The sequence below is a fragment of the Magnolia sinica genome, chromosome 8 (genome assembly GCF_029962835.1).
Source record: "Magnolia sinica isolate HGM2019 chromosome 8, MsV1, whole genome shotgun sequence".
In the NCBI taxonomy this organism is placed as follows: Eukaryota; Viridiplantae; Streptophyta; class Magnoliopsida; order Magnoliales; family Magnoliaceae; genus Magnolia; species Magnolia sinica.
The window spans coordinates 76,801,855-76,817,758 of record NC_080580.1 but is presented as its reverse complement, the minus strand read 5'-3'; the positions used below and the strand labels follow the sequence as shown (position 1 = coordinate 76,817,758).

At 40.3% G+C, this 15,904-nt stretch overlaps 1 protein-coding gene across 4 annotated transcripts; it reads left to right on the top strand.

The window, feature by feature from the left end:
• The first annotated feature begins 329 nt into the window (after positions 1-329).
• LOC131253463 (uncharacterized) lies at positions 330-10,444 on the top strand. 4 transcript variants are annotated; one of them, XR_009175206.1, is made up of 5 exons: positions 330-498; positions 8,259-8,459; positions 8,547-8,605; positions 9,093-9,145; positions 10,155-10,444. XR_009175206.1 is itself a non-coding variant. In XM_058254454.1 (4 exons), exons 1-3 carry the CDS (start codon positions 388-390, stop codon positions 8,598-8,600), a joined length of 366 nt encoding a protein of 121 aa, XP_058110437.1. In that variant the 5' UTR covers positions 330-387; the 3' UTR covers positions 8,601-8,605; positions 9,093-9,316. The 4 variants fall into 4 exon arrangements, 3 of the variants coding, with proteins under 3 accessions (XP_058110437.1, XP_058110439.1, XP_058110438.1); XM_058254454.1 differs by lacking the exon at positions 10,155-10,444 and having other exon boundaries at positions 9,093-9,316; XM_058254456.1 differs by lacking the exon at positions 8,547-8,605 and having other exon boundaries at positions 333-498.
• The last annotated feature ends 5,460 nt before the right edge of the window (positions 10,445-15,904 follow it).

Below are 15,904 nucleotides of genomic sequence, written 5' to 3'. Positions count from 1 at the left end.
AGCGATGGACGGCGTGATATGCAACACATACATCGAAGTGGGCCCTTCGGTTAAGACCTCACGTTTATAACATAGTAAAGCTACTATACTTTTTTTTGCAACATTTGACAAAAATGGTGGCGACTCTTAGAACCTAAACATTTAGAAGTTATGTTACCTATAACTAACTACCCATTTGATAGCCATTAAATGGATGGTTAGGACTGCTCGATAATTTAGTGGGCCAGGATAGCTGCAAACGATTGCCCCTTATGAGGAGAATGAGGCCTCAATAGATTTTAAATGGTGTAAAACTAACATACCATTCTTTACGCATTTCTCATATAGAGAGGACGAGAGAGGCTGAGGGTTTTGGGTTTGGACGTTGCAGAGAGAGGGAGAGAGAAGATGCCTTGCCTTAACCTATCGACTAACGTGAGCCTGGAGGGCATAGACACCTCCTCAATCCTCTCTGAAGCCACCAAGGCAGTGGCTAAAATCATCGGAAAGCCTGAGGCCGTCAGTTCTCTCTCTCTTTCTCTCTCTCTCTAAAAAGATTTTAATTTTTTAATTTTTTTTGTAATTATTTTGAGTTTGGGGGCTAATTTTGTAACATGGGTTTTGCTTCCTTTATTTTTTTTCTAGTTTATTTATTTATTTATAATTTTTTTGGTCTTTTGTTTTTTGTTTTTTTGGTTTTTTTTTTTGGGAAATGGGGTTTGAATTTTTGATGATGTGGGATGAGCTGCTACTGAGTAGTTGTAGTATATATGGGTTTTTGGATTTGATCTGTGTCATTACATTCCTATTTTATTTAATGCTGTGTTTGGATGGCCAATTGGATTGGATTGCATTTTGATTTGATAAAGTAGAATTGGGTTTAGGCGTTTGGCACCCCCAAATTGAAATTCCCATTTGGGTTTTGGTCTTCATCATGAATTAGAATGGTGCTGCTTAGTGCCTTGATCATTACTGCTGTATTTACTTGAGAAATTGAGATTCTGTTTTTGAATGGGCGTCCAAACAGACCCTTATAGGGTCTCACATGCAACCCCTCATGTGTGTATTATATCCAACCTGTCCAAAAAGTTGGGGCCATGATGGAGATCGCCTAATGCGAGAATGAGGCTGATCCACTCATCAGGTTGGCTGCATGTGAAATTTGCATTGGATCAGCGGTTGTCTGTTGTTTTCTGTGGTGCAGCTGCTATGATGAGTGGCTCAGCCTGATTTTTGCAGCAATTGTTCTTCATGGTGGGGCCAACCTTTTGAACGGGTTGGATGTTGTGCACACTTGAGATGTTGACGTTATCCAGCTAGTTGGATGTAGCTCTTGTTATCCAACTGCGTGTGAGACTTCTCTCTCTAGACACACACACACACACACACAAACGCGCACGCATATATGGAGAAGGTCTCAAGTCCAACATGTTGGACTATAAGTTACGGTCCACCTAGCAGGTAACATCCAACTTTTCATGTGCATGCGATATCCAACCTGTCCAATTGGTGGGCCCCATTATGAGGTTTACCTTGTATGAAAAAATTAGCTGCATCTACTTATCAAGTGAACCACATTTGTATTTTGCTATTTACCAATGGCTAGACACTGTTTTCTATGGTTTGCCCTACCTGACGATTGGATGGGGCTGAGTTTCCTACATGATCCTTGTGGTGGGACCAACCTATTGGAAGGGTTGGATGTTGCATGCGCTTAACAGGTTGGAATTATCCGCCGAGTGGACTGTAACTTGTGGCCCAACCAGTTGGACTTGATACCTTCTCACATATACGTATGTATGTATGTATGCATATGTGTATCTATATCTCTATGTATATATGTATGCATATGTGTATTTGTATCTCTATGTATGTGTTTAAAGAGTGGTAGCTGGAATTAGCTTGAGGATTTCTTTTATTTTTCTCCTCTTAAATATTCAAGAATTTGAACTATGGACATCTTGAAAGATTTTTTTTCATGATTTAGATTACGTTTGGATGCATTATTGAATGGGATTGCAATTATTAGTTTGACTAATGGAAATGAGCAAATTTTAATCGGAAAAGATACATATTGGGTGAGCTTCACCACACTAAGGTCAGCTGCAATGGTTCTCCTATGTACATGTGGGTATACGTGCATGCCAATCCTGATCGTTCAATTCAGGGGTCATGATGTCGATGGGGTTTGATCAAAAGAAATCACATCAAACTATAAGCCCCAAACTGTCCAGATGATGATCATCAAATGTACAATGAAAAAGAGAAGGTCAGTAGTCCAATTTAATGTGTGAACTTTATTCTCAGGTACTCCATTCTCGATGGGGTCCACAATTGGCATGCATGTATGCCATGGATGTGGTGGATGAGTTGCTGCACCTTAGTCAAGTGCAGCTTGCCCAAGGTTCAAAATACTAGTTTCATTAGTTCAGTCTGCCAAAAAAATGATACTTATCGGAGCATATTGGCCTTATGGGTGACTATATTGGTTGAATCAGTGTGAATATTTCTCAAGAAAATAAAAGAAAAAAACTGAAAGAAATTAGAAAAGTGACACAATTGCCTATTTCAATGTTGTTTCTAAGTACGTGTCAGTCCAGTTTGTGGTCTGACCTGTCTTAACGAAACTGCTCTCACACCTGAATTTGTAGATGCTTTGATTCGCTCTTCGTGCCACAATAATCTATCCTGCCTTTGAAGACTTTAAAACCGACTTTTGACTTGATTTACTTTTAAAAATTTTCAGAATTTTAAGGTACTTTGTAGTTTGTGAATCAGTAAGTGTGTAAATCCATTGTATTTATGTGGAAGTGAGACATGCATGAGTTTAGAGCTGTAAATGAGCAGAACCAAGTTGAGCTTGGCACAGCTCGGCTTGGTTCGGCCAGCCGTCTATCCCAGCTCGAGTTCAGCTCGTCTCGGCTCAGTCGTCGAGCCTGACTGGCCAGCTCAGATTGGTTCGATCAGCAGCTCGGGTAAGCTCGAGCTGAGTTCGAGCCAAGTTCGAGCTTGAGCTTTCAAGGCGAGTTCAAGTTCAAGCTTTCGGGTCAAGCGTTTTCTTTTTAGTTTTTATATGGGTGGCCCCTTTTTTTTTATATTATATATATATGAAGCAGATTGTGTCTGACCAAATCTGCATAGGGGCCCACCGTGATGTATCTGTTTATCCACGCCGTCCATCCCTTTTCTCAGATCATGTTAAGGCATGGGCCCAAAAATGAGGGCGATTCAATGCTCTAGTGGATCATACCAAATAGTAAGCTTGGGTTGCCTTAAATGCATAAAGATGACTCTTGCATTTAATGCTTTGTGTATTTAATGCAACCCAAGCTTACTATTTGATGTGGTCCACTAGAGCGTTGGATTTGCCTCATTTTTGGGCTCATGTGTTAACATGATATGAGAAAAGGGATGGACGGCGTGGATAAACAAATACATCATGGTGGGCCCCTATGCAGATATGGTCGGAGGGTTTAGACACAATTCGCTTCCATATATATAAATATAATATTATATAATTAAGTTATAACTCGAGCTGAACTAAGTCAAGTTCAGGCCGACCTACAAGTTGAGTCGAACTTGGGCCATCTCAAGCTTGGCTCGAAATTCTTTCGAGCTCAAAATATCAGCTTTGCTCGGCCCAAACCCAACTTTTGAGTCGAGGTTATCCGAGCTGAGCCGAGTGAGTTAATCGAGCTAGCTCTGTTCGTGTCCAGCAGCTGTACATGAGTTACATATAGTTATGAACTTGTAATTGTGTGCTTAAACATACTCCTCTGACTCTAGTAGCTGGGACAAAGCTTTGGTGATGGTGACGATGGTGAGACAAGTCTATGACTCTACTATCCTACAAGAGTACAAGTACTTAAAAGAGTATAGACCTTTTAGTGAATCATATTATTTATATAGTTAGTATAATATCAAAGTATGATACTTAGGGCTTGTGTTGGTGCCGGGGTAGCTAAAGGGGTTAGGTGCACCTGCCCTCATAGCACTTGAAATGCCTAGGTGCAAGTTTTAATTATATACAATAATTATTAATCGTCATCATCATCATCTAAGCCATATCCGAATTAATCGGGATCGGCCACATGAATCTTATTATGCCATTCCACTCTATCAAGAGCCACCATAACTACAATTGAACCATAGGTCAAGTCTTTTCTTACTACCTCCTCCCATGTCCTTTTGGGCCTTCCCCTTGCCCTTTTAGAGCCTTTTAACTTTTACCAATTTCCTCCTCCTAGCTAGCACAATACTTGGTCTCTATTGGACATGACCAAAATATATGTGTACTTTCCCTCATCATAATACCTATTGGTGCTACTCCTAAGTTTCGTTGAATGCATTCATGATGCAAGACAATTAACCACTTGCTCTAAAGGCTCGAACTGATAAAGCACGGCGAAATAATCCCTTTATCTCATAGCCTAGGCCCCAAATCCATGGGTTAGGCCCTCGGCCGAACCCTCCTCGTGGGCCCAAATCCATGGGCTCCGCCTCACACGAGCCCCAAATCCCTGGGTTATGCGGGCCACTCACCCCGAGTGTGCCCCTGCATCCCACAGGCCACCTCACTCGAGCCCGGTGTGAAAATGCCCCTCATTAATCACCCCCGATGAGGAGTCTCGAACACGAGACCTCCCACTCTGATACCAATTTAATGCAGGACAATTAACCACTTGCTCTAAAAGCTCGAACTGATAGAACATGGCGAATTAATCCCTTTATCTCATAGCCTAGGCCCCAAATCCATGGGTTAGGTCCTTGGCCGAACCCTCCTCGTGGGCCCCAAATCCATGGGTTATGCAGGCCACCCACCTCGAGTGTGCCCCTGCATCCCAGAGGCCACCCTACTCGAGCCCGGTGTGAAAATGCCCCCGCGTTAATTCATTTCTAATTCTATCCTTCATTGTCTTGCCACTCATCCATGTGGATGTTGAGATGAATGAATAAAATAATTATTAATATTTAATCATATCAAATATTATTATTTCTAATATAATAAATATTAATATTTAATTATTTATAGATATAAATTGATTTTTTAATGACCAAAGCCAGTGTCGTTCAATTCCTCTTACCCAAAACCCCATATTCCCAAATTTCCCCAAATTCCCAATTCTATATCCTAAAATTTTCTATCTCCCCAATTTTCCATTTGTCCCCAGCCCTTCAAATTCCCCAATCCTATGCCACAATTTTGCCAAAATCCCTGAAATCAAATCCTATAATCTAGTTTTTCAAGATCCCCAACTCCTTTAACCTAAATTTTCAATTCCCCCAAAATTCCCAAATCACCTTAAGTCTCTTTTATGACACCAATGAAACTTCAAATTGCTTTCAAGAAGTATGTTAAGGTCATCAATTGGACTTCTGGTATCAGTCTGTATATGCAGATATTTGGCTGATACACTTATGAATTTTGATGATGTCCAAATTTGCATATAAATATCATATTAGCAGGTAACGCTACGTGATATGGATTGGCAAATATGCTACTTATCAGCTGGTATTTTGAGCAATGATGCCGGGAGGCAATTGCAATGACCTTCTTTAGCATTTACAATGAGGGACTAGGCTCCAAATTGCAATTATGTGGCTCTCAATTTGGCCATGAGCAGCGTGTAGTTGTAACTTGAGGCTACTTCCATTAAAATGTAAAAACATTTCGAGGAAAAACTGGTTTTTCTTTAAATCCTGCTGTAGTGTTATGCAGGGATACATTTGGAAGTACCTGCATTTGTTTGTGAGGGCACTTGATTTCTATCCCAAAAGAAGAAGAAGAAGAAGAAGAAGAAGAAGAAGAAACAATGTGGGCATGCTATTCCACCCAAATCTGAAGACAAGGATGTTATGTTCTGATCTCATCTTTGATTTGGAGCAACAATCCAGGAGCTAACACATTAGGAAGTGCTCAAAGTACACCTTTCCAAAAAAATGAAAAAAGAAAAAGAAAAAGTAAGTGCACAAAGTAACTTTTCTAGGCTGCCCAAACACATGGAGAAAGGAATGTTACCTGTTTGACGCAGGATAACCACTTCCTGCAATCTGGAGTACATCCAAATACCACCAAGATTTTGAAAATCTCGCAATATCTTCATGGAATTTGGAGTAAATGATATAATCATGATAATATCACTAAAATTTCAAAATCCCACAAAATTTAATCTTTTGCAAATTTATCGTGAAATTATCATGAATTTTACGGAAAAATTATTTTAATCACAGGCTAAGGGCTGATTCCTCATCATCCCTTTCATTTTGCTTTTGATTTTGAACTTTCTTTGGCTTTAATAAATTTCATTGTTGCCATTTAAAAAGAATTAATTTAGCAAGATTTTCCCAATAATATCGTGAGAAAACGTCAAACTCTATAAGGGCTTGTTTAGATTAATGTAAAGCATATGAAAGGAAAAAAGTGTTTCTTGGGAAACCTTATTTTCAGGAAATTGTGGAGAGACATTCTTTTCCTTGTTTGTTTTTGAACAAGATTTTCTTAGGAATTTAAGATCTATTTTCAAATTTATTGTTTGGAAAAAAAAGTTTCTTGAAAAAATAAATTATTTCTAGGTAGTCACTAGCATGTGCCCAAGTAGCACTTGAGGCACATGCGGGATGCTTGAAGATGGACAGCGGCACTTGTGGCATGTGGGGGCATTTGAAGCTGAATTGTGGCACACGTAGCACATGTGAGGTGCTTGAAGATGTACATGGCATGTGGCATATGACAGATTGACACATTTGACGTGGGGGCACTTGAAGCTAGATGGAGCACTTGTGCACATTGGCACATTAGCTCATGCGCCATATATGGTGTGATTGAAGATGGATGATGGCACGTGGCATGTTGGCACATGTGAGGTGCTTTGCACCTACAGGGTGCAAGAGAAGATGAGTGGTGGTACATGTGGCAAGTTAGCACATGTGGAGCGCAAGAGAAGATGGATGGTGGCACATGTGGGGCGCAAGAGAAGATGGATGGTGGCACATGTGGGGCATAACCGAAGATGGACATTAACTCATCTAGCACTTTTGAACATGTGAAGCAATTGAAGATGGATGGTGGGACATTTGGGTTTAACTCTTGAGAAAGCCCATTTTCCTTCCATACGGGGAAATGACTTTCTTAAGGGTAGAGGTGGGAAAATAAATTTCTTCATTTTACAACAAAGAAAGTGGGAAATGGTGTTTCCCATAAATTCCCACAAAGAAAGGCTTGACAGACAACAAAAAGTGAGTTTCATGGGAAACGGCATTTCCTTTCCTTTCCATGAATCCAAACAGGCCCCAAAATCTTCCGAGAATTTCTCAGGCTGAGAAAGAGCCGAAAACGAGATTTTCACTGTGCATTCAAACACTGCCTAAAGTAACACTTTTAGGCCGAACTGTTATATCTACCATTTTTTTCTTCAATACCATGGCCCATGAAGTTGAAATATGCACCTGATGCATTATGGAACAACAAACTGCCATTGTCCCAAGCCGTACCCCCCCCCTCCCTTTTGTTTTGAAATTTATAATATGTAATATTATACAAGCATTAATGATCCAAGAAGCGTGCGGAGAAGATGTGGGCCCCAAAACACCAGTTTGCTGATCTACGGCTCGTTGGTGGGGCCTGCATGTTGAGCCATGCTTAGAAATTTTTAAGGGATGGGTATCCTTTGTGTGGGTCTTTGCTTGATTCTATGAGGTCTTTATTTAGTAAAGATTTTAAAGAATCTTTAATGGGATGTTAGATCATTAATAAGACATATTAATAATTGGGGGATCTTTAATGAGGTATATTAATATTTTGGGAGATCTTAATAAGATAAGTTAGGGAGATAGGAATGAGAGAATGAAAGGGAGAGATTGTAGTATTTTTTGTTCTTTTCGTAAATTAGAGTAATCGAGTCTTTATATATATATATATGTGTGTGTGTCTTTGTAGATGCCGTATGGTGATGATGTTGGGAAATAAATAAAGGAGTTACTTTAGGGAGAAGCATTCTCTTGCAAAGGAAGAAAATCCTATAAAATCAACCCTTTGAATTGTTGCTGTGTGTAGAAATCCATTATTCTCCTCTTCCTTTTTCCCGTCCATCCTGCGTCAAATATTCAAAATAGTTGGGCAGGAGGATTGCTTTGATTTTTAATTAGTTCCCTGTATGTGTGGATTCAACATATTTTTGAAAGCAATTTATTATATTTTCAAGTATAATCTTTGTTTTCTTTTTTATCGCTTGTCACCAACGAGCCAAAAACATTGACTAGTTTGTATTCATTATTCGCAGTATGTGATGATCGTGCTGAAGGGATCGGTTCCCATGTCATTTGGGGGGACCGAGCAACCCACAGCTTATGGTGAGCTGGTCTCCATCGGAGGCCTGAATCCGGACGCGAACAAGAAACTGAGTGCTGCGATTGCTACGATCCTCGAGACCAAGTTGTCCGTTCCCAAGTCACGCTTCTTTCTCAAGTTCTACGACACAAAGGCAAGCCATCTCAACCTCCTGCAGACCTGGCGATGGATTATCGCCACTCGTCCATTTTTTTCTCATTTCATTTCTCTTGGTTGTTAGGCCCATCAGAGCCAAGAATATGCACAGTGTTTGCATGCTTTGCATCAGCAATAGATAATGTAAATAATCCTTGACTGCTGATAATCATGTGAAATTGTCAATTTCCATCCCCTTCAATGATTTGATTGTTTGATTTCCCGCTTGGTTTAGTTTTGAGGCTGGCTAATTCCACACACATGGCCCAGCCTGTACACATTGTCACATGTGCCAATGCCGGATGAGTTAGATCCCAGCCATCCATCAGGTGGGCCCAGCTGTGTAGGCTGTAAATCCCTGGCCTAAGAATCAGGCCACTTAGATCTACTGATCTGGTGGGCCACATTGTATGAGATAAACGGTCATCTAAAAATAGCTGCTTGTCTATTTCCGACCATGTGGTCCACCGACCATGTGGTCGACTTGATGGTGGAATGGCACCTGATGGACAGCTTGGGTGTTCTATACATGTGTCATTGTGTGAACTTTAAAAGCCTCGTTAGTTTCTGTTTATTACAGTTTGGTGCTGGCATTTGAGGTGCTAATGCTCTGGCGCTATACATTTTGCAGGGCTCCGACTTCGGGTGGAATGGGTCTACCTTCTAAATGCTGCATAACATCCGGTGTGCTATGTTGAAACTCTGGGAACTGGATACAATATATAGAATCATTACTATCTATTAATTTTCAGTCTCTTACAAGTTGTTGGATTACTGAAGAAGAGATGTTATCTTGTTGATTAGCAGACATGTTTAATCGTATGGAGACAGTGAACAAGTTGATTCCTCCTCTCATTTGCATCCTTTCTTTAGGACAATAGGCTCCATCGAATGCTCAGTTGAATTAAGTTGCGGTCAATAAATTGGAAAGGACGAGTGTGGTGGTCACCCCGCTCGATTCGTAATGAAGGACCTGCCCCCAAATTGAAACTATGAACTTTTCCGCACCAAACTTGTAACACATGGAATCACAATTAGGGGTTTGGTCATTGCTATGAATTGAAATGGTGCAACATAGGAATTCCTGGTTTGGTCATTACTTTTAGGGCCTGTTTGGATGCACCTCCGAAAGGGCGTTTGAGGCCTAAACACCATTTTGATCCAAATGGCAGCTGCTCTTGTGCTTTTGGATGCAATTTGCAAACACCTTTGTCATCTCCTGCTCAACAAAATAGGCACTAAAAACTGACTCGATAAAAACCAATCTGATTGGTTTTTGCCAAGTTGATCAAAAAAGCAGGCTTGAAGCCTCCTTTTCCTGAAACCCCCCTTTCAGGAAGTGCGTCCAAATGGGCCTTTGGTGGATGATACCAATTCGGTTCTGTTGAGCATCCAGACAACAGCACACACCCTTTTAACATTTGATGCTGCTTAACACATGACTTCTTTGGAATCTCGATTGAAACACTTGAAATGGTAGAGATGAACACTTTCATTCGCATCGGCCTATTTTTCCATGCTAGTTATGTTTCAGTTCCACTAAACTGTTGGCTTCATTGGGATCTTCAATGTCAAATACTATAATTTTGCTGCTCCCTCTCATCTGAATTTCCTTGTCAATGTGCTCATGCAATCTTATTTGATTTCTTTGAACTTAAAAGAGTGTTTGGTAATAAACTTCATCCTTGGACAGGTCAAGTTCCATGAAAGAAAGAAGCACATGCTGCAGACAATCTTAAACTATTGGTACGTCTGTTCTTATAGTAAACATGATATGTTTGTTGCCTGTTGGACTTATTTAATGATACCATTTGTAGCGAACTTCTTAAATTCTCTACCAATGTACCCACCTATGCCATTTTCTATGTTTGATCGAGACAAGTGTCATGTGCCATCTTGATACAGATTTGCATCATTATGAATGTCAAATGCAGTTTCTTGTGGATTCTTCGACTATTAAGGGAAAGATGGGGTTATTTGTCATTCTTGTTGTATTGCACAATCTCTGTATGTAAATTCATAATTTGTTTTTCTGTAATGAAGGAGTGACACACACACACACACACACACACACACACACACACACCCAAACCCAAGTAGGAAAAACTAAGAAAACTTTCTTTGGGCCTGCATCCGATTGGCTTATTGGAGGGGCGAATAGGATGATAGGTAACGCTCTTGACTCAAGGACTAAGTATGTGATGAGCCACTCGCTACTCCTAGTTTGAGTGCCCTTTTTTATATATTAAAACTCTTTTCTTTATTTTCCTTGTTTTGGTTTTTAGGGGGTCAAACAGGAACTGGAATTACAACAGAGGGAGAATTCCCCAGTCAACACTGATTGGATTTGGAGTTGGATTCCAAGCCTTGCCTGTCCATCAGCTACCTGAATGAATGAAGGAAACAAGATAACCTCCTTCATTTCCCCTCATTTTCTTCCCCCCATCTTGCCAATCTCCAAGGATAGCCACCTGTGGATGAAGCCCATTTTATCAGATTAGAGGATGCACCCTCAATAATTGTTGTAGGCACATGTAGCTGAATAAGTTTCTCCATTTTGGCCAGCAAAACCCTCACATTTGCCTCCTTGGGTCAATGTTTCCAACTGGCTGTACCCCCCAATCATCCCTAATGATACTCCCAATCCTGGCTCCCAATGTTCACTGGAACAACCATTGTAATTGAGATTCCACATGCCACCAGGCAGTGGAGCATAAATCGTGTGGTTTGCAGTAGTTCCTAACATCCTCAACGAACTCCTAACACCTGACACAGGCTTCTGAATTATGTTTGAATATCCTATTGTTTTTTCCCTTTCTGTGATGACTTGCCACACTGCTAGGAGAGAACTAGAGCCGTTTTTTAGTGGCTTGCAAAACTTGGTTAGGTGGTGCATTCATGGATTAAAAGGGATTTTTACCAAAATGGCCCCAAGGTATGACAGTTGCATGTGTTTAGCCTCCATTTTCATTTCTTTTTTTAGCCTCCCGACAACTTTTTGAAATTTCGAAGAACAAAAATGCCCTTACATTGAGCCTTGTGCTCGCATGACGGTTGAGTGCGGGAGAAGATAGAGGACCCCAATTCAGATGCATGACGTGGTCCATCATGTGCTGATTAGGCCCACTAGAAGGGTGATCCAATTCGTTGATTCTTTGTGGCCCACAATTTCAGCAGAAAAATACTAATTTCAGCCAAATTTGAGCTTTCTGTGGTCCACAACAACCGTTAACGGTGGCCGTTCAACCCCAACTCTTTCCTTGTGTCTTGGTTCACCTTATTTGTTGATGTGCCTCATTCCTGCGCCCATGCACTTATATTATGGACCGAATCCAATGGATGGAGTGGATTTGACACATACCCCATAGTGGGCCCCACAAACAGTGTCCGAAGACCCCACAGGTAGGGCCAAGTCGGGACGACCATTTTGTTTGTTTGTTTGTTTTTTTTTTTTTTCCAGATTTACAAAGCCTTTTCTTCTTCTTTTTGAACCTTCCTTCGTGGGACCCAGCACCACACTCTGATCAACTTCTTTTTTTGGCGTACGACCCTCTTGTTCGCTTCAGCATGAAAAACGAGAGTTTTGTACACTCCAGCGACCACACTTCCTAAAGATAGGAGGCCATTGTTAAGGCAAAGATATATATATATATATATATATATATATATATTTTCGAGATACCATCCGATTTAGTTGTGGGTAGAAGGGAATGATGTACGGATATATTTTTTTGTTGTTGTTGTTGTGCGGAGAAGGGATTGATGATACAAGGGATGGTTGGGGTTGTCATGTTGAAAATAATTAAGTATAATAGAGGTAAAATGTGGTTTTTGATGTATTAGCTTGGTTGGACACTTGTTGAACAACCTTAGCCCTTAACACATAATAACCTCGACTCCTAATACATGACGATCCGGACCCTTAACACATGACGTCCCCGACCCTTACCACATGACGACCCTGACCCTAGTGTTTTAATTACTTTTATGTTTTCTTTGCTATTAGTTTTTTATTTTAGATGTTAATACTTTATATGCAATGCATTGCAGCTCTGGAAATACCTAGAAGGACTATTCGGATCATGAGAATGTGACAATACTATTCAAGTGCTCCGCTTAGTTTATAAAGGAGCTGAAGGATGATTTTGATAAGTGTCCTACTCAGAGAGAGGTGTTTAGGAACTCATGCTTCGGATTTGTGTTGGATTTCATAGTCTTAGCATGGTGAGCCCACGGTCAAGTACTCTACTATCCTATGCAAAGGCATATTAGTGACTTGACTTTTAATATGCAGGACAACATTATGACATTCACGGAGATGGACTTTTGCTTGATTATGGTCCTGAAGTGTGGATCCTATATCTCGGAGGAGTCTGAAGTAGGTGGAAAAGGAAGGGGAATTAGGGAGAGAGATTTGCGACAAGCATGTGTGAGGAAGGACCATTTGAAAGCAGCTTTTCGATCATTCTGTGGGACAACTAGACATAAGGATGTAGTGAAGCTGACACTATTGATGTGCATCGAGATGTTGAAAGTAGGATCTCCTAGTAAGAATGATTGTGTAGATCAGTATATAGAGTTAGTCAATAATTTAGAGGAGTTTAATAGGTACAAACTAGACGAAATTAGAGCGATGCGTAAAAAAATCTGACCCCATGTAAAGAAAATCTGTCAGAAGACCGAAGAATATTAGAATTACATCTCAACGAGAAGATAAGCCAATAGTTAGATGTTTAAGATGCAATCACAATCGGGTCGATGTCGTCAGGGTGGAGGTTATCATGTGTTAAGGGTCGAGGTTGTCATGTGTTAAAGGCTTGAGGTTAGCATGTGTTAATGGTCGATGTTGTTGAACAAGTGTTCAATCAAGTCAACATATCAAAAACCACCTTCTATCTCCTTAATTGTCTTTAACATGACAACCCCGACTGGCCCTTATAACCTTAATCCCCTACAAACATCCTTTCTCCCTACAAAATAAAAAATAAAAAATGTATCCATGCAATATTCTCTTCTACCCACAACCAAACTGGATGATATCCTATAAAACACTTTAAAAAATTATTAAAATATATTTGCCTAAATAGTGGCCCTTATCTTTAGGAAGTGTGGTCACCGTAGTGCATGAAACTATCATTTTTTCGTGCTAAAGCGAATAAGAGGGTCATACACTGGAGAACTTGACATTGGTGATCATAGTCATAAAAGGAAGTTAGCTAGAGGATAGTGGTGGGTCCCACAGGTTCAAAAGGAAGAAGAAAAGGCTCTGTAAAAAAAGAAAAAGAAAAGAAAATGGGGTCCTCCAATCAACTTGGCCCTACCTACGGGGCCTTCAGATGCTGCCTATGGGGCTCTCCACGGCTCAATGGTAGACTCACAAGAGTTTTAACACAGAGGTCATGGGTTCAAGAACCCATTGTGGTGTGTGTGTAAAAAAAGATGGATGGCAGCACAAGCTGCACGTGGCATGTTGGCATGTGAGGTGCATGTGGAGAGCTTAAAGATGTATGGCAGCATGTTGCATGTGGCACAATAGCACATGATACATTGATAGATGTAGGTTGCTTGAAGATGAGGTGGCACATTTGGGTTTGTGGCACAATGACACGTGGGTAGTTGAAGGTGGTTGGTGTTACATGTTGTACACGTTAGCATTGGTGCATTTGAAGTGCTTAAAGATGTATGGAAATCATGTGGCACATTTGAAGATGAGGGTGGCACATGTTGCATGTGGCACATTGACACATGGGGCACCAAAAGATGGGTGGTGACACATGTTGCATGTGTACGGCATTTGAAGATGGTTGCACATGTGGGGCACTTGAAGATGCATGGTGGTACATGTGGGGCACGTAGAAGACAGGTGATGGCACATGCAGTGACACTTGTGATTACATGGGGGGCACACTATAAAAAGAGGTCATTTCTTGGAAATGGTGTTTCTCAAGTATGGGAAAGGAAATGAAAAATGGACATGTTTAAGGAAATGGGAAGGTGGAAATGACGTTCTAAGAAATTTACAAAAAAATAATAGAAATGTTGTTCTCATGTATTTACATTTGAATGAATCCAAACAGGCCTTCCTCATTGCTTGTTTGGATAGTGGAAAAAGAAAAGAAAAGAAAAGAAAATGTATTAATTATCCACTATTGATTTTCGTGACCTATTCAAAAATGGATTTCAATTGATTCCATTTTTAGGGTTGTTGCTTGGATAGCAAGTGAGAATCCTATATTAGTGAGACAATGGTCACCTCGTATCTTATGCCATAGAATTTGACTATAAAAAATTGTAATGATTGCTATGTGGAAACCACTATTTTCTTTGCTATCCAAACGTATCGAAACATCCCATCATGGGAAAAGTGCTTCCTTTCCAATTTTCAATTATTTCCCAACAATCCAAACATTGTGGTTAGTTAATGACCTTGTTTAAAGAGCACATTGTGGGAGTTTGTTGTTGACATTGCCAAAATAGCCCCTTATTTAAGAAGTTGGAGTGAAGTGGAGTATTTTATAGTCTCCTCATTTGAGAAGTTGGAATTAATTGCATAATTTCATCACAATCTTTAAAATAAAAAAGCCCTATATTATTTTATTGGAGCTATTATCGCTACAATTACTATTAAGGGCCTGTTTGATTTTCTAATACCTGGTAAATAGGTAGTTATTACACTTTTACTTTGTTTGAAAATACGCCGATATTTGCACTTCGAAAACGGGTCCAAAAGGGTTGGTTTAAATGTGGGCCCCACCTTGATATATATATATATATATATATATATAGAGAGAGAGAGAGAGAGAGAGAGAGAGAGAGACGCTCAATTGCGTACCTTGCTATCAACCATTGGATTAGGTAGACGGTTTGGATGAAGGCGCCTCTTCTTCCGATTCTCTAACTCTCCAAAGGATGCAGCGGAAGCCTTTCACATGAAGTTCATTCGCTGGGATGCTAGGTGGGTCTCACCAAGATGTTAGTGATAAATCCACGCCGTCCATACTTTTTTAAAAATAATTTTAAGTTATAAACTCAAAAATGAGGTAGATCAAAATCTCAAGTGGGCCACACAATGTTGATTGAACTCTCACCATTAAAAACTTACTGGGGCTACCAAAATTTTGGATCAAGCTTATATTTGTTTTTTGCCATCATCCAGGTCCATATGACCTAATCTACAGGTTGGATGTCAAATAAGATGTCAAATAAACATCACGGTGGGCCCTAAAAAAATTTTAACGGTGAGAATCATTATCATCGCTGCTTCCTGTGGTGTGGTCCACTTGAGATTTGGATCTGCCTCAGTTTTGGGATAATGCACTGAAATGATAAGGAAAAATGGATGGACAGTGTGGAGAAAACCCATACATCACATGACCCCTCAAAGCTCCTGCCCATTCATAGCTGGAGACGGGCAGCGGTAGGACGTGATCCACACCAAATTCG

What these genes read in the sequence shown, in the direction of transcription:
- LOC131253463 (XM_058254454.1), top strand. Translation starts at nt 388, where the DNA reads ATGCCTTGCCTTAACCTATCGACTAACGTGAGCCTGGAGGGCATAGAC. An exon ending in TCATCGGAAAGCCTGAGGCC is followed by an intron (nt 499 to 8,258) that starts GTCAGTTCTCTC and finishes CATTATTCGCAG; the next exon opens with TATGTGATGATCGTGCTGAA. An exon ending in TCAAGTTCTACGACACAAAG is followed by an intron (nt 8,460 to 8,546) that starts GCAAGCCATCTC and finishes CTTGGTTGTTAG; the next exon opens with GCCCATCAGAGCCAAGAATA.